The sequence below is a fragment of the Miniopterus natalensis genome, chromosome 9, assembly GCF_054644295.1.
Source record: "Miniopterus natalensis isolate mMinNat1 chromosome 9, mMinNat1.hap1, whole genome shotgun sequence".
In the NCBI taxonomy this organism is placed as follows: domain Eukaryota; kingdom Metazoa; phylum Chordata; class Mammalia; order Chiroptera; family Miniopteridae; genus Miniopterus; species Miniopterus natalensis.
Window position 1 is genome coordinate 57,413,441 of NC_142089.1, and position 26,925 is coordinate 57,440,365.

The 26,925-nt window shown below is 33.4% G+C and overlaps 1 protein-coding gene across 7 annotated transcripts in view; it reads right to left on the reverse strand.

The window, feature by feature from the left end:
- Positions 1 to 213: 213 nt before the first annotated feature.
- Positions 214 to 26,925, reverse strand: part of ZNF644 (zinc finger protein 644) — an 88,621-nt gene continuing 61,909 nt past the window's right edge. For 3 of the 7 annotated variants that reach the window (XM_087820580.1, XM_016197201.2, XM_087820579.1), the window contains 4 exons: positions 20,736 to 23,772; positions 19,951 to 20,556; positions 2,937 to 3,039; positions 214 to 2,209 (listed from right to left, as the gene is read on the reverse strand). In XM_087820580.1, the coding sequence (XP_087676706.1) occupies positions 2,017 to 2,209; positions 2,937 to 3,039; positions 19,951 to 20,556; positions 20,736 to 23,742 (3,909 nt within the window). In that variant the 5' untranslated portion in view covers positions 23,743 to 23,772 and the 3' untranslated portion in view covers positions 214 to 2,016. Of the gene's footprint in view, positions 2,210 to 2,936; positions 3,040 to 5,054; positions 5,123 to 12,764; positions 14,631 to 18,016; positions 18,140 to 19,736; positions 19,834 to 19,950; positions 20,557 to 20,735; positions 23,773 to 26,925 lie in introns of those variants that run through there. The other 4 variants (XM_016197206.2, XM_087820581.1, XR_001602026.2 and 1 more) reach the window with 4 other exon arrangements.

The following is a 26,925-nucleotide window of genomic DNA, read 5'->3' on the forward strand; positions in this document are numbered from 1 at the left end:
AATCACAGAACTATAAAAATTAGAGCTAAACGGGATCTAGTGATTGCTAGTCTTTCCACCAGGAGTCTTTTTTTTTAAACTTCTGAACTCTACTTGCTATGTAGTACTGTCTTCCAGTTTTATACACACACACACACACACACATACACACATATATATAGTCAAATATAACTATCAATGAAACTTGCTCAATAAGAGACAACCACTATAACACAGATTTGGTATATTTTTAGTCAAAAGTAATTTGATGTTTTACTCTCATCTTTATAAAAAAAATACAGTTTCTATTAGGCATTTTGAAAATGAAGATAACTTACAAGTACTTTTCCTTTATCTAGTATACCCCAGGGATCAAGAGACTCTTGAATGATCCATTCAGTCCAATTTCCTAATTTCACATATAAGGTATGTGAATAAAGTAATCTGCTAAGTATAAACAATTTAAATCAAATGAAACACAAACCCAAATGGGCTATTCCCACCAGTGATAAAAATAAAAAATGCTTCACACTATACACATTGTAACTTTCTTTAAGTCTTTTTTTATTTAGAGATTTTTCTGGTAAGGAGATATACCATAGGAAAGCAATTTCACTGGCAGTGAGGTATGTATATACTCTACCAAAATACTCCTTATTTAATGTTTTTAACTTTATTTACATACGAAGTATCAATGCATATCCTTGTTTCAACTATAGTATTAGCCATACTACATGAAATTAAATGAAATGGTGCTTGCATACAAAAACTGTTATTTGTAAAGCAATCTGATTTCAGATTAAAAGAACTAATTTGTTTTTGGAAAAAGTTGAAAAGAAGAATCACAATTTATCATGACCAAGACATCTGCACCATATTTTCCATTCCTCACAGCACATTTATTTCAGTAATTCCATTATGTCGGTTCTTAGCATAAGCATAGTGTTACACGATTTTCGTACATATAATCACATCCAAAACAAGTTCTAAAATTTAAATTGTAAACATTCTCATCATATGTAGAAATATTTCAATTGGTGTATTAAGTTTTGCTACTGATCAATTTTGGAAGAGAATATAAATGAGAAAACCTATTCTAAATTGTGTAGTGAGCATCTTTATTAATTACATTTCTACAATGTTAAATAAAGTAAGAGGCAAACCTGTCCTGTAAGCATGTCAAATTTTAGGTAAAACATTAAAAAGAAACAAATCTGTTAACAAAAGGATGCCTTGCAATAAAGAACATTAGATTTTAAAATCTATTATGATACAAAAATGTAAAGGGTAAATAGCATCTTTGTTGACAAAGTAGGAGGTAGCATGGATGCACCACTTTATTTGTCTGAGAAATGCAACTGGAGTAAAGAATATTTCCTTACCACAAATAATTTCCAGGACTATGTACATATTTCTTTTAGAAATACTTGTTTAAACAAATCTCCCTCCACTTTTTAGTATAAAAAAAACCATTCCATGTGATTTTAAAAAAACACTTACACATCTAGATAGAATAGTACTCTGCCCTATTTGAGTGAACAGTCTCAATCTATGAAGTACATGATATTTAATGCCCTAAGTTGAGTAAATTTAGTTAGCGGTTCCAGGTATTATACAAAACACTAAATACATACAAACAAAATATAATATCTTATTTTTCAATGCAAGTCTTGTGGGGGAATAAACAGAACCTTGATCCTGGTAACACTGCAGAAAACATAATTTTCCTTAAGTCTGTCTTTAAGTATCTATGTGCAAGTTTATTAATGACTGCTTACATATACTGATCTTTTACTGAATGAATACAGTTAACTGACAAAATCCAGTAAGCCTTGAAAACACATCTTCTGTCCTATATAAAATAGACTACTTACTGTTTGAAGTACTCAATTTGTTCTGATGTCACCATAATTCACCTTTCCCCTTTTTCCTGCTTTAGTATTTATAAACAGATAATTTAATGTGGCTTTAAAAAAAAGACAAAGAATTTCAAATTTACATCCAATTCATATTTGCTATTTAAAAGGTTTCCTCGTTCTATGAAGCTGCTTCTGCCATTAGTAAAGAAAATGAAGTTTCTGTAATGGAAGCAGGCTTTTTAAACAGTGACGTGACTTCCACCATGCCAGCTCCAGTCCGTGGAAGATTAGCGTTTACAATGTGTCGTTGTAAGTGCTTAATCCAGTCTTCCTGAACAGACAATGGTCCACGAAAGACTAGGCCACAAAACCTACAGAAGAAGTTAATGACAGTTTTCTTAACATGACCAATTCCCTTTATTTAAAACCAATTCCCATAAAATCAATAAACATAAGAAGTAAGCTTTACCATATATTGGAGAGCGCGCTCTGGACAATAGTTTCTAAATACACATAAAATCAAAACGATTTAATACAGTATCAAAACTGCCAATTCACATATTTAACAGCTATAATAACTCCAGTAATATTTGTAGAAATGGGAACATTAGATTAAAATTAAATAAAAGGTCTTAAAACCTACATTTAAAACAACTGTATTTCCAAAATGCATCTTCTTTTTAAAAGACCCTTACCCAATTCAGAATTCCTTGAACTACGTGAGGGTGAATATGGGAGGGAGGTGTGAATAACTTGTATAGCTATACTTAGAAGTATATATTCCCAATAAGCAGAAACTAAAGACAACTTTAAAAAATCAAACCAAATCAAACCAAACAAAGCAAATAAATAAAACAACAAAAAGCTATTTTTATAATTCACAGTATCATAGAGGCTCTTTCGCTAATATAAAAAAGTTGATCTGTTAAAGTATAGCGTTTATGAACTGAGTTAAGATTTTAAGCTTGTCTCCAAAAGTTCATTTATAATTTAATTGTGGAGAATGCACCTTCTGACACAAATTTAAAATCCCTAAAAAGTAGCTAACATATCAACACAAAATCTGAACTAAGCAGATTTAGCAATATAAGCACACACCTGCATCTGAGAATGTAAACCTCGTCAGCACCATGAGGTAATGTTAGCATTTTCTTCTTGCTTCCAGATCTTGACCTTGATTTCTTTTGCTTACAATCTAAAACTAAAAAGGGGAAGAAGAGAAAGACAGTATTTTTTATATATTCCCAAATATACATAAATACACACATACAGACATACATGTAATTTCTAGGGAGGTCATACAGTCTAAACCAAGTTAGGAAAGTATGCAGTTACTTGTATTCCCAAAAGCATGCACTAATTTGCAGCTGGTTCTCTAACAGCAGTAATATTATCTACATACATTCTTCGTGTACTTTTTCAAATAATGCTTTACCATACCAAATTGAGAAAATGTAACTAAATAACTTGAATTACTTAATCGATCAATTGTTATAATAATGGTATTTCTCTTATGATCATACATACACATTTTATCATCTGGTTAAATCTTCCTCATTTCCAGGAAAATTATAACCGTTTATTTAAGTTTGCACTTGATTACTACTTCACTAAGTAGCTCTTACAAGCTTTAAAAGCTTAGTAAAGGAACATCAACAGTGTAATAAAAGGCTTAATGAAAAGTGAATTTTATAGCAATTCACTTTGAATACTATAATAATAGCTCTTAAAATTATATGACAACCCTACATTTGAAAGGGCAAAAAAAAGCTTAATTTTCTAACTCAATCTGTATGACATGTACAATCATACATGTTTTACTTTTTGGAAAATAAGTATGTCCAGATTATTTCATATAAGTTTACAAATGGACTAGAAGTTTAATGCTATTTTTTGCATGCTTTCACTTTACACTTTCTTCCATAGCTACTTAAAAAATATAATTAAAAGGAAAAAATGAGATTTTTATATTAAAGTGGATCAAAATTTTAGTGCTAATTGTTCCTGAAATGTTTTATTGCTTTTCCTTTAACCAGTTATTCCACAAAATCTAACTGAATAAAGGAAAAAGATCTTTTTATAGGTAGGAATAGACAAGACATGACATTTTATTGGTCTTTGAATACAACTACACCATTCCTTGGGACAAAGGGATGATAATATTACAGGATGCTGCCGGTCAATTAGCAGGAAAAGAAGGTAAGAAGTTATATCTAGGGATCCAAGGGGGAGGGAAACAAACCTAACAGAAGAGTTACACAAATGGCTTTTCTTCCGTTAACCTGCCATGTGAAATCCCCTGGAAAAATTCTAGGTAAGAAAGAATAGGAACTGGCTATTCAATGATTCTGTAAAATGAGTTGTTGTTCAAAGTCCAGATTCCAAAAGAATAGATGCTATTATTACAAAATCAGTAAACACACAGTTCCTTACAGTAGTCAAGTGGCCAATGCTAATGAAAATGTCATACAGAAAATTAAAAACCATGAGAAGCCTAAATCTCATTCAAGCCACTGGTTTCTGCTTCCTGTCATCTGCCTCTTTAAAAGTAAAATCTAGGTAGAGCCCACAGTTTCTCTGTACTTATTCTCAGAAGAAGAATCTCATAAGTAAAGAACTACATATAGGAAGTCAAGTATTAAAGAATGGCTAACTTAAAGCTTCAACAAAAACCTGGAATAGAAAAATCATGTAAGGTTCTCATTACTTATCTCAGTCAAGAGCCTGGCACATAATAGGAAATCAACAAATACTGCTGAAGTAAAAAGTAAAGGAAAACCCAGTAATTTAATCTCTGATATTTAGACAGCACATAAATGGAAATTTGTTCTATCAGCATGTAATATAGGCAACATTCATATAGAACATCTCTGCATCACTTGTTTAAATGAATATGTTGCTAATGTCACACTTAAACTCTTCACTGATCAGTCTAGCATATAGGTAGAAACTCGGTCCTTCACAATCAGTAGGAAGAGTGAGGTATTATGTCCTTTGTAATCAGCACCTTTTTGCTAGTTGCATTGGTGAGCAATCTGAATTTAAGTGAATTTTAAAGCAACTGATACACCAGAAGTAAAGATTTTAGGACACTCAAAAGCTAGATGTCAGCTACTCTTTCCCTATTTGTAAGGTAAACCACACACAATCCCTGTCTCTGTTACATAGAACAGAGCAGGTATTTTGTACATCATGAGATTACAGGTAGAATCTTACTTTGATGAGCTTGCTGGTTGTCAAAATTGCCACTGTATTCAAATTCCCTTTAAAATGTAAATAAATTACTGTAGGACAGAAATAAAATACATTATAGCAATCCTTTAAAAAATTGTTCACAGAATGCTAATGCTAGGTGTATAAAACAAACTGAAGGAGAAGGGCAGGGGTGATGAGAAAGTATGCAGAAGAATGTTTTACCAGTTACAAAGTATTCAAGTTACATTCAGATGCTGTGATACTTCTAAAATGGAACTGGACATGTTTACTCTGGAAGTGTAAAAATGTTTTTTTTTTACTTTAACAGAGGAAAAAATTTTTTCTGACATCTGATATTATACAAACTCTAAAAACCCTGAATTTTAGGCTGCTTTATAAATGATCAGCTCTAAATTTGAAAGGAGCATGTCACAGGTTTTGTGGTAATTAATATTTGAAGATATTATGACTTTGGAAAGTAGGACAACTCTGTCAGCATATGATTATCTCCAGTATCCAGGGTTCTGAGTAAGTTTAGAGAACCACATGCATTGGGAATCCTTGGAAACTTGTCTGTGAAGAATATTAAAAACCTGGGCCCTCTGGTAATTATACTTAAGTATTTCAGTGCCTTAATATCTCCAAGATCATTTTTAAGTGTCTTAGCCCCTGAAATGTCACTTATTTATTTAGAAAGTTAAACATGAATATCTTTTACAAGAACAGTTCTTTCTAGTATTAATATTCAACCTTTATCCTTGCAATACTGCCTAGACAATTCAGAAAAATCTGTAAAAAATTTGAATACTTAACATATTATTAATATACACACAAAGGGGACAACTATATGGTATTCTCTATATGAAAAAGATGATTTACACAAAATTTCAATTAAATGAAAACGATGATGTACAAACATGTCCATTACACAAATGTTCTCATTTAATAGGTTTTATTACATCTAAAGAGAAAGCAGTTTTATTTTGGACTGTATCAGGAGTCACTAGAACATTTTTAAAAAGAACATCACTAACACTTTCAATTTTAGTATAACGGGGCTCATCAATATTTGTGCTAAATAGCCAAAGGTTTGACAAAGTTGTGTACATTAATAATCTGCCAAATAGATAACTTTATACAAAGCCTTTATTTGCACGTGTGTCAAAAACACAACAAAATATATACACACCGTTTTCTGCCCAAAGTATTTTAAATCTGAAACACTGTTTCTGTACTTGAAATTTATAAAAAATACTAGATTAGTTTTAGAAAACTGTAACGTTCTCCTTGAGTATAACTGCTTCTTTAGAAAGGAACAAACCCAGTCATTCAAACATTCCTAAGGTCCCTATTCAGGCTGGCAGAAAATGTTTAAGTGATCAATTTTGACCAGAAGACTGTAAAAAAAATATTGCAGTTAACTTTATAAAGGATCTAAATTGCTACTGGGCATATTTTACTTGGAAGGAGAATGAATTGAGCTGTACAGTCATATACAAAAAGTTTTGGAATATAAGTTTTGGTAAAATAGCTATTTTGATCAAATAGGAATGAGAAATACAACAGACTTATGAGCCCTCAAAACACCATACTGCTATGTTAAAACAACAACAACAACATGTATGTGTCTAAAGCACTAAACTGGATTGGTGAAAAACAAATCAATAAATAATACAACAGATACAAATTCAAGACTGTTTTCTGAGACATTATTTAGTTTTATACATAGAAGAAAAATAATTTACTTTGGGTTATAACATTATTAAATAAGTCCTTTTGCACTTTCTACCTTTTTGCACATCATATACAATAACTGTTTCAATAAATTTCATTTTCTTTTTAATTCACTACACAAATGACTTCAAAGAATGAGGATTTATTTCTTAAAAACACCTGTGGTAAAAAAAGCACATCATAACTAAATTAACATTCACCGCCGAATATTCTTATTTGCAATCATCCTTCCCTGCTCATTTAGTTAAAAGCCCCTATTTCATCTGTTTTGTTCCTGATTGTTGGCATCTCTGGGGTAAAGTGAAACTTAATATCATGGCCAGATTATATATATCCAAAATAAGAGGCATGAAATAGATCTACTAGAGGAAAGAAAAAAATCTTCATCTAATTAGCCTGTACAAGGTGGGCAGGCAATAGTAGCTATGAACGCATTCAGGAAAAAAGTAGGGATAAAAATGACATGGATAGGTAAGCCATCATTCCACCACCATTAACAAGCTGGTGGCAGAGGTGGCGGTGGCAGTGTAGAGGAGGAAGAGGACGCATAGCCCCAAGGGGTACACAGTGTGATATGAATAAATAAACAAATCTAGTTGGTGCCATTAATCATTCAAGGTTCATAAGCCCCGAACACACAAAAGACTGTGCAAATAGCATTTTCTTTCTCACAGCCTCAACTGAAAAGAAAAAAAGCTGCATGGGTTTTGGGGTGGGTGGGTAGGAAAGAAGAAACATGTTAGTTTGTATAAGATAGGGATGGGGGTAGGAAAAGACATTTGTTGAAAATACACATTCTTATTTCTTCAGTGTACACTTTTGTCTTTGCATAAAGTGCCTAGAAGACACAGTTTGCGGGGTAGGGCGTATAGGGTCCTATACTTTGTTTAATGCTCTGCTGTAGCAGTCTTGAAATTCTTAATTTTTTATCACAGGGTGCTACAATTTACTTTGTACTGGACCTTGCAAATTATGTAGACAATTCTGGGTACTGAGTATTCACAACCCTAAGTGAGAAAGGCAGCCAGCCCTTAGTTCCACCTCTTAATCTCCCTTTCTTTTTTGGTTAACTGTAGCAATATATTTAATTGGAAATGAAGTACACTTTACATATACCAGATGAAGATGTGATGAAGATGTAACAATACATGAAGCATAATTGATGCAACATTTATAAAATCACCAAAGGAAATTCATTTCCAAAAGAAATATTGTATCCAAGACACCTCAATCTCTGAACACCATATAATACAACTCATAATGTTGCCTCTGAACAATGAAAATAAAATTTACTTTAAATTGAACAACAGAAAATAAGTTTCTTTTCCCAACTTAAAGATTCCTTGGCTACCACCTGTGTATCACACATATCAGGTAACTTTCATCACCAGAGAGTAACCAGAGGATATTTTTCATATTCCTCATAGGAAAAAAAATCTCTCCTACAAACAGACATTTGGGGGAAATCCAAGCAACAAATCAGTCAGTGGCACCAACCAAATAGGGTACCTAAGAATCAGCATTTTCTAGAAGGAAAAAAAACTATTAAGAACAATTGTTAAATCCTACTCTTCTATAGTCCATTAAAATTGGGAAGGACTTCCATACTCCCAATACCAAATTTTTGTTTCTAGGTATATACTGCCATAATCAAACCAGTCATTATTCCCAAAATGTGCATATAAAGCAGTTTAAGTGGTTTATTATGAAAAGCAATGTTCCCTTCCAATCAGAATTAAGCATATATATAGACACGTAATTAGCAACCTCAGAAGTACATTTTTTCACCATTATTTTACCTTCATATTTTCACTCCAAAACTGAATATTTTTTTCAATACCCTGTTACTTTGATCGATTTTTACAGTTTGCATTCTCAATAACTAAAAAAGAAAAATCACTAACCTAGAATCACAGAGCAATCAGGGTAAATTAGATACTACATGGTTTAACATTTTACTTAGAATAGATGAAAGACAAAAAGCAGATTTCCTCTGCCTTAAGTATGAGGTTTATGGCTTAACAACATTAGTCTAAAAGAGACAGGTAGCTTGAGTTTGTCCTATAAAGTAAGAGGATGTATTAAGGGTAGCAACAGCCTCATATGCTTGGTTTAGAGAAGTTAAAGCAAATGAAGGCTGCCTTTACTTAAACTTGGGTCTCCCAGGGAGAAATGTACATTCAATTTGTAGAAGCCTCTGCTAATTCAAAGTAGAGGGGACAACTAGTAAAAGAATATTTTGAGCAAGTGAAGGGAAAAGTTAAACATAAATACTTTATCACACATTTTTATAAACAGAGAAACTGAAGGCAGACTAGTTTTTCCAGCTTGCCAAAAGCCAAAAGCCAACAATACCCCCCGCTACAAGTAAACATAACATTTCTGTGGTGACAAGAAAAAATATTTTAAAATTCTCCTTAATGTTTCATTAAGCAAAATAGGCACTTATCAATATCAAACACTTTTCTACGACACACCTAAAATTGGCATAAACACTAAAATATATGACAAATCTGCTTTAAATCACTTTTGTTTAGAATTACCTGAATATGTTAGGCAGGGTAGATAGCTGCTAGAGCAGGGGGGTAAGAGGGGGGAAGGGGAGTTTATCTCACCCACTGAACAAAGAAGTCAGAAGTCTTGGTACTTGCCAAGATAAAATCGCCACATGTTCTCATAAATTTTGGGAAAAGCCAAAACAATGTAAAAGGGGGACCTTGAAATCTAGTCTGCTGCCCAACATATCTGGCAGGGGAACCTTGAAACCCATAGGGGAGAAAAGTATAAAACTCTTGAATCCCAACCTGGTAGGGCAGTCATACTAGCTGAGTTGCCCTCTTGTGCTATATGCCAAGTGTATTCTTAAGAAGTTCGCTTGCTTTGCTTCAACACTGCTTTGTCACTAGTCGGAATTTGTTCTCACTAGCGTGACAAGAGCCGAGGAGGGGAGAGCCACTGGGGTGGCTCTCTGGTAACAAATGTAATCATCACACTCCTTGCCTTCTAAAACTCTCAATATTTCCAAAATATCATTTCATATTTAGTAGGAATAATGAAATAATTGTTCCTGACTACAAAATTAGTTAAATGCCTTACTTTAAAATTTCTGTTAAATTATCTTTAATATAATCATGTTCAACTTAAATTAGATAGGGCTCACAATAATTATAACAGTAAATCTAAATGTCACATAGATCTGATTTGCCTTTTTATAATTTTGAAGTACTTCACACATTCCAACCAAAATTCAATCTTTAATCAAACATGGTGCTGACCAGTTATCTTCTAAACATTGGATACCAAGAATTAACCTCATTTCCTCAGACTCCAGACACAAGAAAGAAATAGTAAATCCTACTTTTCCACTTCTTAGATAAGTGAAGGACCACCAGTTTCCACCAAGCCATCCTCTTGCTCTAACATCCAAAAAAGAACAACTGTATTATTTTACTATTTCTGTAAACCACTTAAAGCAGATTACTTAGAGATTAGCTCTGGCCAGGAAAATGCCTTGTTAATGTAAGGTCTAACTATATCCTAATCCAGATAATAAACAGTATTCAAAAAATTAATGTTAAAATAGAAATCATTTTTAAAAATAGAAATCATAACAAATACAACATTATAACTGAGGATGTAAAGGTATTAGACATGTTAAAAAAATACAAACATATAAAAATCCAAGTTAAGTCAATTATTAAAAAAATCAAAACAAGATATAAAAAGCAAAACTCAGAAACCAGTAACAGAACCAACAGGAATGCTAGGGGACTAGTTAAGACTTTTATGGAAAACAAGATGTTGGTCAAAAAGGATTGTCAAACAAACAGAATTCCTAAATTTTATAACCAATGACCAGCAAAAGTAGGCATCATAAATTATAAATATATGCTATAATGGTACAAAAATTTTAGGCTCCATTCTCCTAAAACAAACATTGATTCAGTAATTTACTTTGTTATAATGGATAGCTGGGTATGAAGTGTTGTTGATCAACAACAACCTGTGAGGTGATGAAGCTACCCTCTTACCAGACACCATGGTAGCTGATGCATTAACTGTACTGCTATAATCATCCTCTCAGTAATAAGATTTAAAACTCTGAGCCACCTCTGTCTCTTTCCTCTTATTTTTCTACCTCTAATTAATCTGCCAAATTTTGCTTAATTTTACTTCCCACTTCATCTGGACATCTATTATGCCTCTTCTACATTCCTACTGTCATTGATCTGATCAAGACTCCTAAAATTACCTCACCTACAATTTCTCTACATCCCCACCAAATTCTTTAACTTTTTACAAATTTTTTAAAAAATTATTTAAAAGAAAATTCTTAAAAAAACAAACAAAAAACACATCTTTACTGGCCCCTCACAAAATAATTCCAATACCACAGATTAACATTCTAGCATTCCATGTCCTTTACATGCCTACTTCCAAAAGCCTTGCTGGGTCCTGGTTTCGCTGAAAGTAGCCTCCTCTTCCTCCTATCTTCCACAGTATTTCATGCACGTCTCCAACGACACTTACAATTTGTCCTGTATTACAGTTATGTATCTATGTGCTGCTTCTATATTGTAAGATCCAATTTATCTCTACAGTACTTAGCACAATGTATAAACCAGTTAAGAGCTGAAAACAATTCTCGTTGAATAAGTGAATAAATCAACCAGTCTATAGTCCAATTCTTGCTGGCATAATAAAACAATTAGTACCCATAAGGTTGGCTCTAAATACTCTGGTGATTAAATTATATCCAGTCTACTGTTTCACAAGGCAGAAATAAGAACAGCATTTCAGAAATATTACCATCAAAATGGTTAGGATAAAATCAAGTTTGACACTAGTCTACTACTACCTGGAAAATTTACTCAACTTGAACAATTCATTACCTTGCTAATCCTGAATAAATGATACATTTCTGTGCAGATAAATACAGGTATACACTTTAAGGCAAAAACAGTGCTACAGAGGTAAGTTATAGCGAAGAAAACATGGAACCCCATCTTCCACTGAATTCAGAGATGCCTTTTTAAAACACAAGATTGATCATATCATTCCATTTTTATTTTTCACCCTTATCTTTAAAAATCCTTCAATAGCTTCCTAAAATTTTTAGCATGCATTCAAAGCATCCACCCATCTTCCCAAACACCTGGGAATCTCCCAGCACCTCTCGAACTCCAAATTTCATGCCTTTGTGCCACACTATGTTCTTCTCTCTACCTGGAATGGTCTACTTTATCTCTTCTTCAAAAACTATTCATCCTTCAAGTTCAGGGCCTAGCTGAAACATTATAAACCTTTCTGCAATAGTAACACTTGTACTTATCCACTGGATCATGACTATGTTTATGCAGCTTTAAGTGCAAGGTCGTTATAGCCTCAGAGCTAGCACAGTTTCTAGTACAATACAATAACTATTTTTTTGAATGAATGAAAATTTTCTTTGACTACTGGTTTTATTTTTCTCTCTCATTTTAAACATAATGACAAGACACATACCAGCATGAACTGTTTTTGTTTTGTTTTATGAGGCTCTATTTAACAATGAGACAAACAGTAAAGGCAGAAGGAAGAAAGGAACACAACTTAATTCCCAACTCCCTTCAAAAGAAGGGCTAGACTAAAATACCTTGAACTCCTACATTTATATCCAATATAGCATTTATCTGTATACTATCTTGCATACTTTTATAATTTTCATAATTTCATGTTACCAATAATGCTTTCCTAAGTTATTTGATGACAGGGCATGTTTCATACTTTTCGTATATTCCCCATACAGCCCACTCTGGAGGTATTGCCAAGGTGTTTGCTTTAACTAGGAGCTGGTTTGCTCCTTTAGAATTTAATCATAATAAAAACTTTCTACTTGTACTCTTTGGGGTTAAATAACTCATTTAAGCATGCGATTTCTTAAAGATACAATATTTTAATAATATTTTAAAAGACACTGCAGAGACATTCATAAAAAGGACAAGTTATTTAATGCACCTTGAGAAGCTTTCAAAATACTATTTTTTTTCTTTCCATCACAGCAGAAAATGTTCTTATAGCACTTTCCATAATGTAAGAATTACTTTTCTGGTGGCTTATACAGCCAACTCAGCACCTGGTACTGTATTATATGTTCATTAGCACTTGTTGTTGCAGGCCTCTATGACCAATTATGTCATTATAGCTGAAAATAAGCAAAAGATTCTATTAGGTAACATGCAATCTACTAGTCCACTTAAAAGTAAATGGTATGCAAAGTAAAACACTGACTACTAAAAACTGAATGTAGATATATTGTATTAGTGGTATTACATTGACTGAAAGGCTCTAGGACCAATTTTTTTTAATTATTTTTTTCCTCATTCAAAAGTCATTCTTTAATTATATTGGTGAGTCTTTTGCTGGAGAACAGCACCAACCATGCTTTCCTTCTAAAATGTTATCATGGAAGTGTTCTAAAGATAATGAAATAAAGCCCTTCCCCCATCTACATTTGCATATAAAATATTTTTTCTTACATTAATTTTAAGTAACTAGAAATTTCTAATTTACTTTACCAAAATATCAGCACTTGATTAAAAAATATGGTATGTAACCAAATCTGAATTCAATTACAAAGGAAAATTCACTTGCAGGCACAGAAGTGTTATAATTTTTTAAATATTACTATTATTGATTCTAGTCAGTATCAGTCCCTAAGAGAAAGAGTCACTTAAGGGGAATGCTTTCAATCTGTGGGTAGTGACTTCTTAGTGGGTAGTAAATCAATTTACTGGGTCATGACCAGCATTAATTTTAAATGAAAAAGAATAGAAAATATTAGAGTGCATCACAGTCAATTCAGGTAAGTGAATGAGTAGGTGTATGGCTGAGTTTGTATGGAGGGTCAAGATGTAAAATGGAGTCCCAATAAAAATGCTGAACATGACTGTTATTCTTTACTCTTTTCAAGAGATAACAGGTTGCGCAAACGTGCATTCATCTTACTGACATTTCCTTTCACAAGATTCCCTCTATTCAGACTTTAATCACTTCCCTTTCTTCAACTGTTGTACTTTGAGCTCAATTTTTTTTTTGGTTCCCGATTGAAGATTAAGTTGATAGAATACACTTTGCCTCACATAATTTAAAATATTTTAGAAAATTTAATAACCAGGGTGACCATATACTTTATTGTCTAATCCAGGACACTTATGAAAAAGGCACTATTATTTGGTTGGAAAAACAGGGCTAAACCAGTGTGTATGGTCGGTCACTCTATTAATCACTTACTAATATTGTGTTCTTAATGTTGCTAGTACATAAAAGATATAACTTAATTAAAAAATTATTAAACACAAAAAAGCCAATAGTTAAAAGGTCCAAAAGCATTTAATATGAACTATATGAAATTTCTAATTTTAGTTAAAATTAAATGTTCTTATAAGACTGTATAAGGAATTAACCAGGAACCAATTTGTATGAACATGTAAAACATTAATCTTCAGAGAACAAAACCTGAAAAATAAATCTACCAATAGTGTAGTCTATATTAATTGGAATAAATTCTTGAATAAGAAGTATGCCTTGAATTTACAATACAGAATATAAAGCAAGCCCTTTGGCATTAGTCTCTCTAGACAAAAATCCACTTAAAAAAGTAAAACAGCTTCATAAATAATTATCCACAATTGAAGGCACATGGAAATTATTAAACAATGTATTTGAACCTACCCAATGGATGATAAACTGGGTCAGTTCTGGGCAAAATTTTAATCTGTGAAGTTTATTCTTTTTTGGCAAATTAACTCTGTCCCAAGAATGGCTACCTCTTCCATCTCTTCAATTCCAAAGCTTTCCTACTTTCTTCATCATTTCCTTTTACTAAAATTAGGAAGAATGTTACATTTTAATTTATATTTGTGACCATATAAGTTAGTTTTGCTGTTACACAATTCTGGCATTTCAAGCATCTTTTAACTTTAAAAAAAAAAAAAAAAAAAAAGATTTCTTAGGATTTTTTATTCCCAGTTCTCTGTTCTTTCTACTTCATTTTTATTTTGGCTCTTCCCTCTTCTCAATTTTCCACCAGAGGAAAGGTCCATACATGATAACCTTCAAAAGATATGCAAAGCCTATATACAGAAGTATTTTTATCTGTGGAAGAATCAGTGCATGTTTCTGGGATGGACCCATCACTTTTATAAAATTCTCAAAGGGGTCAATGACTGCCCCCAAATCGATAAGCATCACATTAGAATTATTTGAGTAATCAATAAATAACTACTTTGGAAAGCAGAGAGGCATCTTTTTAGTCTGTTCAGGCCAGCTAGAGTATTTCCCCCACTCCCCCAAAAGGCCACCAGTTCCCATGAGGCCAGGAGTTGGTGGCTTCTAAGAAGGTTTGGGACGTTATTCTATCACAGGTAACAAAGCAGGCCTTTAACAATTAGTCTAGGTATACCTAACTTTTTCTTCAAGAGTAGACCACATAATTAAAATCTACATGAATGGAGAGTGAACTAGAAACACACATTTTAGACAGTCTTATCTATTTTTCTTTTATATTGTTCCAGTTTTGTGATATACTTGGATTAAGATAAGGCTTTTAAAAAATGATTTTGTTTTATTCCTCAAAAAATAATGCTTTTACTCATATGAACTGATGAATCCCTTATAAGACATGTTCTACATAGCTCCTCTTATAATAACCAGTGGAACTCTCCAGAACCACAGGTTGGGACCACTGCTTTCTACCAGTGAAATCAGTAAGAGGGAAGAGAACAGGCATGTGAAGTTTAAATATAATAGAGAATCCTGTGTTGAAAACAAACATTCCAGCGGTACCTCGGTTTTCTAAAGTCTCTGTTGAGGGACATTTCGGTTTACGAACACTGTAAACCTGGAGGGAAATGCTTCGGTTTTCGAACACGCCTCGGAAGTCGAACATGCCACACAGCTTCTGCTGAGGGCAAGATCCTGAGGCCCAGCTGTTGGCTGCCGATCCCTCAGTTTTCCAACGTTTCAGAACTTGAACGGGCTTTCTGAACAGATTGCATTTGAAAGCCGAGGTACCACTGTATTACAGCTGATTTTTTGAAAACTTCTTAGTTGGCATGAATGAGCAGCAAAGACATCATCTGTATAGCTCTACTGGTCAAGGCGACTTTCAGAATTTCCAAGGAAATGAAGCATGAGTTTTTTACTTTCTTAAAACTGGGTATGGGCTGTGGAAATACCACCCCACACTTCCATCAGCTTTTCATTTCCCTTCTCTTTATCCTAGGACTGCCAAATGCTTTATATTTTCTAACACTTCTGACATTTTGGTTAGTATTTAATGATATCTTAAAAATAATATCCCCCTTTTTTCTCGATGCCCAAAGAAATGTATTCTCATTCATCCTATATTACTTTTTCCTCTAGTAATAAAATTTTTTAGATGATAAAGTGTTCATTAGAATGCACCCCTGGTCAATGAAAGGTTACTATCAGTTGTTTATAAGGAGTCCTATGTTTTGAAAGATTTTCACATGAGGTAAAAGCATTTTTTAATGTACTACAAAATCTGTATTAAAAGATCTGCCTTGGTGACTATTTGAGTAATGTACCTGAATTGACAGAATAGAACACTTCTGAAGTCCTCCGAAATCTAATTCAGGCCTAAGCATTTTTTGGATCCTTGCTCTTTCTAATTGGACTCCTGTTTATTCAGTCTTTACCAGAATGCTCCCCAGCTTAAACCCAACTTTATTTTAGAATTTTCAATTACTTTCATTCTGTATGTGGTAGATAATAGTGATTAAAACAAAGGTCTAGAGTAAGACAGCCCTGATTTGAATTTCAAATTTGCTATTAATAGCTACATAAATTTGGGCAACTTAAGTTCTCTAAGACCTAGTTTCTGGTAAAACTGCGAGAATTTATTGTACCTACAACTCATGCTGGTTGTAAAGAAAAATGTTACGCATAGTGCCTGACACAGTGAGTGCTCAATAGAAGTTAGTGACTATGATAACAATAGTGATTTTTCTGTTTCTATAGCCTTTTATTTTCACTGCCTCCCTGCCTCTACCGTCTGCAATCACTTTTCAAGCTTGATGAGGGTGGGAGTAATATAAAAACTAAAACCTCACAGTAGGACGACTAATCCAGGAAAGTAAAACTCACTCCATTCCCTCCTTTTAATATAAATGGTCATGAGTCATCCCTGGTCATTTGTGTATCAAGTTAAATAATAAAGCACAGAAGCAGAAGAAAAGAAATTAGTATGAATACACATATTTCTTTGGTAGCAAGAACATACTGGATGTAAGCAAGCCATAGGAAGATATGAGAAAGAACAAAAAGTTGGGAAAACAACAACTAGAAGAAGGCAGAAGGCAGCAGTCAGTGATCTACAAGAGCAAGAAAAATATAAAGACTGGAAGGAGAATTTTAGGCAAAAGGATTAATGTAGATCTATTTAGTAAAGAGTATATTTTAAGCTGAGAGAGAAATGGGATTTGCTTAAGCAGAGTAGCTTGAAAGGCTACAAACAAAAAGAGCAACACATTCCATACAGTAGTAAGTAGTAGTATACATGAGTAAGCTAAAAAATTTTTTACAAACTAGCAGTATGAAGAGGTATCTGCAAGGTTGGGCTAACCAACCAAAAATAACACAGAAATGTGCATGTTAACATTTATGTGGATAGCTATATTTATTTGTCCAAAAAATAGTGTAGGGGCATTAAAAGAAAAATCTATTCAATTGTCAACATGGGCCATTACTAAGGCCTGCCCCTTTAAAGATTTCATCTGTAGACAAATGAAAACTCATTAGTTTGCTTAGTTTTCTAAGCTTCACAGTTGAAATTTCATGATAATTTCCTTTCCTATCTAATAAAACATTTCCCCAAGCTAGAATTACTTTTTTTTTTTTTTTTTTTTTTTTTAACAGAGGTGTCTTACTGGAATCTATTAACAAAAATAAATTTTAAAGTAAAAAATAGTATAATTTAAAAATCAATGGGAATAATGTAGACTCAAAAGTTCCACACCTCTATTGGGTTATATTTTTCCCCAAGTCAATAAGAGCCAAATGAAAAAAATAGCTTGTTTAAAATTATGTCTAACAGTTTACAAGTTGCTGAAATTTAATGTGTATTCAGACTCGAATGCTGCTTACAAAAGAAAGTCGTAAATGTCACCTAAATTAGCACCAGTCTGGTGAGAGAAAAAAAGTGTATTGTATCAAACAGACTTGCTGTGTTATCTGTTCAAACATACCTGTACCAGTCAAAAGTCCAGCACTCTTCTTTCGTGCATAAGCGCGTAAGTGGTTGGACAGGCTAACAGCACTTGTAAACGCCGTATTGCAATGCACACATGTTCTAAGCTTCACAGGCATACCTATCATTCAAAAGAAAACTATAATCCAGTTCTCACTTCAAAAAGTGAAATTTTCTTAGCTAAAAGTGTGAAGAAAAGTACCACAATATGGATGGTTTAAAAAGCATTCACTGAATTAGCTTAACTTAAGAAGGGGAAATTCAGTTAATTATTATTAGTTTGTAGTTAGTATTTAGAGCCAACCCATGCTCTTAGGAAAGGTGGGAGAGAAGTGTCTTGAACCTTGGAACTCCTTTAGATTTAACACCTATTATCACTTTCTTGCAGATTTCTGTGTTACGCAGATCATTTCCTAAATCTAAAATACAATCCTGTGATTTGGATAGCACAGCTCTGTTGAGAAGTTTCAAAGCTCACATTATCCATAAAAAAGAATGAAAAGTCTAGTTAACAAAGTGGTAATTAAAGTGTTTTACCCACAAAACCGTAAAAGGCTCAATACTAAATTAGGCTTTCCGATGACGGCTGGGTGAAAAAGTGGTAAAACCCATCACTGAACAGCTGTTAAGACACAACATTTTATTCTGGGCATTATATGTTCATTGCTTTGCACAATGAATAATGAAAGTTAGTGACTTGAAGTTTTTTGCTAAATTCTTTGTGCTAAATAAATGATCAACAAACTAACATCTTAGTTACCACAGAAAAGAAAGCATGTTGAAACAATAAGAAACCCCTAACTTCTCAGACAACCCTCACTCCCCTAACAGGCTTCAACTGATGTCTTCAACATTGTGATAGTCAAAAATATGCTTTATTTCTCTGAAGTGTACTACACCTTGGTCAGTACAGCTAACAGAAGCCCATACAAGATATACTGTTTTTCAAATCACTTAGAGTGCAAGGTAATCTTTCCTTAAATAAAAACTATCTTACAAATATTTGGGATGTCCCAACGTCTGCCTGAAGTAAACAAATCAACATTGCTGTAATTTTATTAAGTATTAATCCACTGTCCAACTTTTAGCTTAGACACATTAAGCTCACGGTTAAAATTACGAGACCATCTAAGTTAATCTTCAACATTCTTAACCTCCAAAAGTAACTGATAACGGCACTTAAAATATTTCTTGTCTAAAACCATAAACCAAACTTAGCAATACCAAATGAAGTTTGGCTACTTTATCTACCACATCATTTGTCAATACATAAAAAATACTCCATTGAAAAGGAAAAACTATTGGTGCACAAGCACTAAGCTAAACCATCTGTCCTGTTCCATTAGAACACTATTGTAAAAACTAAAACCCCAAACAAATGTTTCATATTCACAACAGTTCTCCAAACCCAAACTATGCCAAGATACAATGAGGAATTGGAAAGGGAGAAGTTTCTTTCAGTTCATCACAACATATAACAGACACCAACCCATTTAGTTGAGTTTGCTTTGTTTTACCTAAGCAATAGGAAAACCAACAGCTAATTCTTGAAAACATCATTACTCTGCAGCACTGGCAAAAATATGACAAGTTTTGCCTTTTGGGTAATGCTATGCTTTGGAACAACATCAACCTCCCATCCACAGAACCATCCCCCAGTCACAGCAAATTTTATTTTTACAGATCAGCTTTTTGTTTGTTTTTGCTTTTGTTCTCACCTTACATTTTGACCAAGAAATGAGGCACAAAGAATTCAGTGCTGGTGAGCATCAACTGATGATTTTTATAGAAGTGACAGTACAACCAATCTCTGCTCTGCAAAAAAAAGCATCTTAAAAAGATTCTAAGAAAATATTTTCTACAAATATTCCAATAAAATGAGCATAATTGAATTGCTTAAATTACATAAGATAGTCATAAATGTCCTCTTACCTGAGTGCATAGTCAAGTCCATTTTTTGTGGATGATACATCAATGAACTATCTTCATTTAATGGAAGAACACATTTCTGAACAAATCTCTTTCTTGCAGTTTGATTATGGATCTTTTGAGGAAAGATAGCAGAATTCCTTTCTTCTCCCATCCTTTTATTTTTAAGCAGTTCTATCAATGTAAGAGACTGATTCTTTCTTCCACTGGGCAGTTCTGGTTTTGTTTCATCATATTCATTTAGGAAACTCAGCCCTTCTTCCTCTGATGCAGATACTGATAAAGCTTCAGTCTTTAGGCCATTACGGTATGCTTCAAGAGGTATAACATTATGAGACAGAAAGTCATCACTTGATGCAAGTTTTTGAGCTACAAATGGTCTGGGAATAATACGACGATTGTTCAATGCCTTTAAGATTTTTTCATATTTTTCTTCATTTTGCATCATCTCATTCAGAACACAGATTGGAGATTTGTGAGCATCCCACTTGGTCTTTCCAAGTCTTTTCAGGTGGCCTCTAACATGATTTGATAATCCAATTTTAGTATCAAACCAACCACCACAGAGCTGACAAGTGTGTTCAGAAGTGGTTTCAGACTTCTCTATAGCTAAAAAAAATTTTTTAAGAGTGATATCAGAATTTTTTATAAACTGACCATCTTAAAGCCAATTAACTCTGAAATATGAAATTATGTGATGCTAATAAAGACTGAATTTGAGCAAAACTTTCAAATCCTTTGAATTTGAATACAGACATATTAGCCCAAAGTATCTACAGAAAACTTACCTTTTCTAACTCGCTTAACAGGTGTCCCTGTGCCAGTTCTTTTGAAATGTTGCATTTTGTCACTGGTGGCTATTTGTTCTGGTGATACAACATGACGGGCTTCATAGCTTAATCCTGCCCTATGAAGATGTCCCCGGACATGATTTGACAACCCAACACCAGTTTCAAATGTTGCTGGGCAGTAAGGACATGATTTCTTCTCAAGAGACAAATCAGTCCAATGAAAAACAGAACTATGCTTTGACAATGAACTGTCTGCATTTTCTAAATGCTGAGGATCATGTATGTCATGCAAAAAGTTATTGGTTCCAGCATCTTCAAAATATTCAAAATAAAAGCCATCATTTTGATCATAACTAAGGGTAGTATTTTCTCCAGGTTCTTGACCTTCCACCTTGCTTTTAAATAGAGGGAATAAATTTACATGTTCTTGATTAATATCATTATAGGTTTCATCTTCTATAGCCTGTGTAGTGTAGTCACCTAGCTCAACGTTATCCCAGGAACTTTCATCTTCTGTTTCATAGCTATCTTTCTTTTCAGCAGAATTAAGTTTCTGTAAAACAACAACAGTCATTTTATGCAAGAAATCTGGATAGCTATCCAAGTCTTCCCCTCCAGCAGAACTTTCCTTCTTAGATTGTTTAACTGCTCTCTTTACAGATACACGCCTGCGATCTTTGAAGTTTTCTGGCCTTTTGGTGTCAGAGCTGTGAGAGTCCGAAATAAAACTATTGTTGTGAGAATTACTTGATGATGAAAACAGATGTAAAGAATTTAATGAACCAGCTTCTTCTTTTTTGAAATGCAGAGGATATGATTCACCTGATTTTTTGATCATCCTGTAGTTTGCATATTTGTGTCTATATAAATAGTTGCTATTTGCCTTGGCATTAGATTTTTCTTTTGCTGCTTGATGGAAATACTTAGGTTTTTGGTCAATGCTGCTTTTAATGATTACAGTCTTATGAGAATTGTTTTGATTGCACACGTTCACAACACCTGACTGGGCGATGCTTTTCCGAGCTTTTTGTATCCTGTGTGGCCGCTTGTGGAATTTTGAAAAATTACTTGATTGTGAGGATGACCCATATGTTCTCTTTACATCTTGTTTTAAAGCAGAGTTCTTTGGAAATGTGGTTGACTGTTGCTTGCTTAATGGTTTAGTGCTATCATTATCTACAGGTTCTTCATGGATGTTACTTTTTCTTTTACCGAGTCCAAGAGCACGACCAAAAGAATCAACGCATGATGATGAATGCAAGTACTCCATGTGTTTTTTCAAAATACTTCTGGCTGATGTAGTAAAAGGACACATCTTACATACATAGGTAGCTGATTTTTTGGATGATCCTGTAGCAGAGTCTTTCCCGAAAGACTTTTTTTGCGTTTTTCTCTGGGCTGCATCAGAACTGACAATAGGGCATTTTACCACTGCTCCATGGGCAATGCCTCGATGGCATTCCAATTCATTTTCTGTCACTGCCATGAAGTTACACTCTTCACAGCAGTAGTACCTTTTATCTTTTTCATGGGTCTTAGCATGTTGCACAAATGTTTTAGGGCAATTGGTACCAAATACACACTGAGGGCACTGTAATCGTGCACTTCTTCCTTCATCCTGAAGTTCTTTCAACTCACGAATTTCCTCCATCAACTTCTGTCTTCTCTCTTGATGAATAATCATATGCTTTAGAAGTGAGTTACGATCTCGAAATGTCCGCCCACATTCCCGACAAGCATATGGCCTTGGGACATTAAGATGGCGAAAGTGACTATTCCCATCTAAATGATACATCATATGCCTGTGGAGGTGCTTTTTCTCCCTAAAATTCACATTGCACTTTGTACAGGGGTAGAATGATGGCTCTTCGGTGCTGAAAGTAGTAGGTGACTCAGAATCACTTTCTTCACATTTTTTTTTTAAGGTACTTGAAAGAAAAGTGCTAGTATGAACAGGTGAACTGTCTTCTCCACACTTATCTGGATTATAAATTAGATGTTGAAAAGCATCCACAGATTCCAAGTCTTCATCAGTTGATTCAGGCTTCACTTTTGATAATGCATATTTCTGTGAGTCTATTGCTTGTAGTTCTTCATTCTGTTCCAAAAAGTCTACTTCTAGCATCTTTGACTTAGTGGGTACACAATTAGAATCACTAAAGCAATCCTCAGTATAACGAGTTATCTTGCTTACATCCATTTTTCGCTTTCTCTTTTTTTCTAGACCTACTTTAGAATGAACTGGAGTTTTATCCACTGTCTCTTCATTAGTCATAAGAAACTGAATGAACTCTTTTTGGGGGTCCCAGTTTGTATCATTTTCTGACCTAAATTCATCTGTACCTGAGGAAATACCTGTTAATGTATTGACACAATCATCTTTTACCAATAAATCTTCACTATCCTCACCCACCTCTACTTGATTTATTAAAGTGCTATCTGACTTTATACTACTCCCTACTGAATTCTGAATGTCACAACCACCTGAAGCAGAGGTAGGTAGTTTTTTAATGGAATGGGTTGGATTCTTAGCATGTGCTACATCTGATAACAAAAACAAAACTTGGTGTTGACTTGCTTTCTGTGGTGTAGACAGCTGAAGATCAGCTGCCACCTTCGAAGTTGAACAAGATTCTGTTGTTGGCTGATCCACAGGCTGTCCAGTGGTTAATGAAACACTGCCTTTATTCATATTGGAAGTCTTAGTTATGGAGGAGTGTGAAACTGGTCCATTAACAGCAGCTCCTTTAGGCAAGATAAAGTTTTCACCAGAAACAGTAGGAGCACCAGCATGTATAAATAGAGTAGACTGGCCTCCACTTAAGGCTTTTTCTGATTTGTCCTTTGACAGTTCTTCAGGCAGAGTGAACGTATTGTTATTCTGAAATGTCTGACAATCTTTTGGTTTATGAACTCCACTCTCTTTGTCTGAGATAAAATTGTTGTCATCTAGGAGTTCTTCTTTAGCACCAGTAATATCGGTGTTTATCTTCAAATCATCCATATTGTTGGCAAGCCATTTAACACATTTAGTCTAGAAAATGGAAAAAAAGAATTTAGATTTGCATGAAAGAAAAAAAATACTAGTAGAATGTATGGAGAGTTGAAAGGACATATTTTTATTAGTTTAATTATATTCTTCATATATTGAGATCCTAATAATATCCTAAGAATAAAGAAACACTTTAAAAATTGAAAGACTTTAAAAGTGTCTCAAAGATTAATTTTTCTTTGTGCTTGGCAACAACCACCCAATACCATATATATACAAAATCTCTAGGAGAAAACAACATAAACACATACACAAAAACACAAAAGATATAAATATGCTATAGATGAAGAAAAACTTTAAAATCTCATATATAAGTTGCTAATAAAAAGAAAAGAAAGTTATCTTACTTAAGTAGATTTATTAGGGACACTCTATACTAGAGAATGTAAATTGTTAAACACTGCAAAGAAGTAAATTTTGTCACTTAAAAGTTCATTCCTAGAAGAAGGTAAAAAAACATCATTCAGTAAAGAAACTTACTTGGTAACAAGATCCATGGCTAATGTATGTAACAATTTTTTTATTTTTAAAAAATTTAAGACTGCTCTGCTCTCAGTATTTCACATTCTCCTAAAATTCTACTAATTAAAAAAAATTTTTTTACAGGATTTCATTCACTCCTTATGTAAATTACCCTTAATTCTAAATTAGGAAAGTTAAAATTAATAAAGTTTTACATAATTTTAAATTTTCATAACCTGGGCCCCCAAATTCTAGGCATTCCCTAAAGGCAGTTATCCCACTTATCATTTGACTGTGTACAGCAATGGCCTAAAACTTTTTACTCTGAAACATTAATATATTACAATTTTAGGTTACTTCATATTAAAATGTAGATTAAAAATTTTTCTAGGCACTTTTGACAATATATTTAATCTTTATGAGAAGACAGAGTATTTTATTAAAAGACTGCTGAAAGTCTGGGAGACATACATACATACCATGACTATAATTATTGCCCTTATTATATTAGGAGTTTCCTTACACTTGCTCTTGTTTCTTTAAAAGAATGTAAGCTCTTGGAAGGCAGGGACTATGACCTAGTGATCTTCCTATCTCTGAAAACACAGCACTTGGAATAGGTGCTTAGGGAATGTTTGTTGAATCAAGGAATGAAGTGTTGAATGAATAAAAACACAACTGCAAAATCAGAGCAAAAGCTCATAAAGTATAGGAAGAAAAACAGTTTTCTTCCTATGAAATCTGAATTGCCTAGTCAAATAATGCAAATTCCATCATGGTCCTGATCTCTTGACTCACCTATTGTAGCAAGGCCTTCAAAATATCCAATAATCCTCAAGTACAATGTAAAGTACCCACTATTTGGCAACCCTAGCTATTAACTATCTGAAGTACTGCCATAAAGTTCCATATTCTTATCCTTTTGTACAGAGTACTAAGTACAGTTCATTCATTCTCCAAATATTTATTGAGCCCTTATTATGTGCCAAGCACTGCTCTAGTCTTAAGGATACATTTGTAAACAAGAAAGACTAGGTTCCTACTCCCAGATAAAGAATAAAGCCTTCCATTTTTATAGTATTTTACATTTGTATAATGAGTAATACCATTTTAGGAAAGCAGGAACTTAAAATCCAATAATTAGAAATTAAACATTTTCAATAAAGTCTATTGTTTCCAGTATCTTCTAGGTTACCACTTACATGCTTTGGAAAACATTAGGTCTAATTCAAGAATAAAAAAATTGTTTCAAATTACTTTATTTCACAACCTGGTACAACTACTTATAAATATGACCTTATCTTATGAACAGATGTATTCTTTAATACAACACACATTGTAAGTATCTTTCTTTGGCATTATTATTTACACCAACAATCATTTTTCCATCCCTCACAGGTCTTAGAATTCTGTTCTGAGACTGGCAAACTTCCAAATTAATAAAAATAGACTTCCAATAAGATCATATTCTATGATATCACCCCAAAATGGTGCTAATGCAGCACCCAGCAGGAGTCTCTTCATCACATACACATAAGTTAAAAATGGGCAGCACATAAACGTGTTAGGAAAGAGTATGCAAATGTCAGTGAAAAGAAAAGCAAACACTGATGATATATACTATTATTCATTCCTGATATTTCTCATTAAATTTGGTATAAAAAGTTAAATGCCCAAATAGGAACAATCTTACATAAATCTGAAATAGATGATAGAATTTTTAAAAAACTAGACTGAAAGAACTTACTTTTTGTTCCTACTCATTATAATTACAGAGGTAGACAAATATATGCTCAGTCTATTTGAAAGCCTATATTAGCTTTTCTCAACAGGAAGCAACGTTGCTAACGAAGTGGTAAATTCAGTGTTAATGAGTGGCTTCACTGTTACCACCTCAGAGGTAAAACCTTCCATGTTCCATGTTCTACCCATCTGTTCTGGTGTTAGAGGTTCAGAGATAGAACAGACGCTTCCCATTTAAAGCTACTTCACTGGTAACCCCTGAACAGCAGGGTGACAAACTATGATCATGTCGGCTTGGAGACTGCATCCTCATTACCAGAATGGCTTTATAAGAGCCTTGCGTAAGTTCACATTCTGAAGATACCAAACTGTTTGCTCAAAACCATAAAAATATATGTACATAACAGATCTAAAAAACACATCTAGCAAAAAGAAAAACAACAGATCAAATTAAATATTTAATAAAATAAAATGAGGTATTTAACAATCAAAGTTTTCCTTCACACCTACATAATGAAATATGCCTTACTTGCCCCAAAACTAATGATTACCTCTACTCAAAAACAGAGAAGTTACTCTTTTTCAGAATTTTTTATTATTAGCACATGAATATTAAAAATCTACTCTATCAGTTAACTCACTAAGCTGGTATTTTAACAACAATGAAAAATTTTCCTGTTTTAATTTTCAGAATATATTTTAACTGAAAAATATTTAAAATATATTTTAATAGTATTCAAGACTCATAGCTGTTGCAACGAGATAAAATGCAGAACAATGGATCATCAAAAGATGTTGCACTGAATAACGGATTTAGAATTTTGACATTAAAAATTATTCCCCTACATTCAGGGCCGATTATTTGGCATCCAGGCAAGAAAGAATTGGACCTGTAAGCTAATTTTGCACTGTCTCATATAGTGTTTCCAA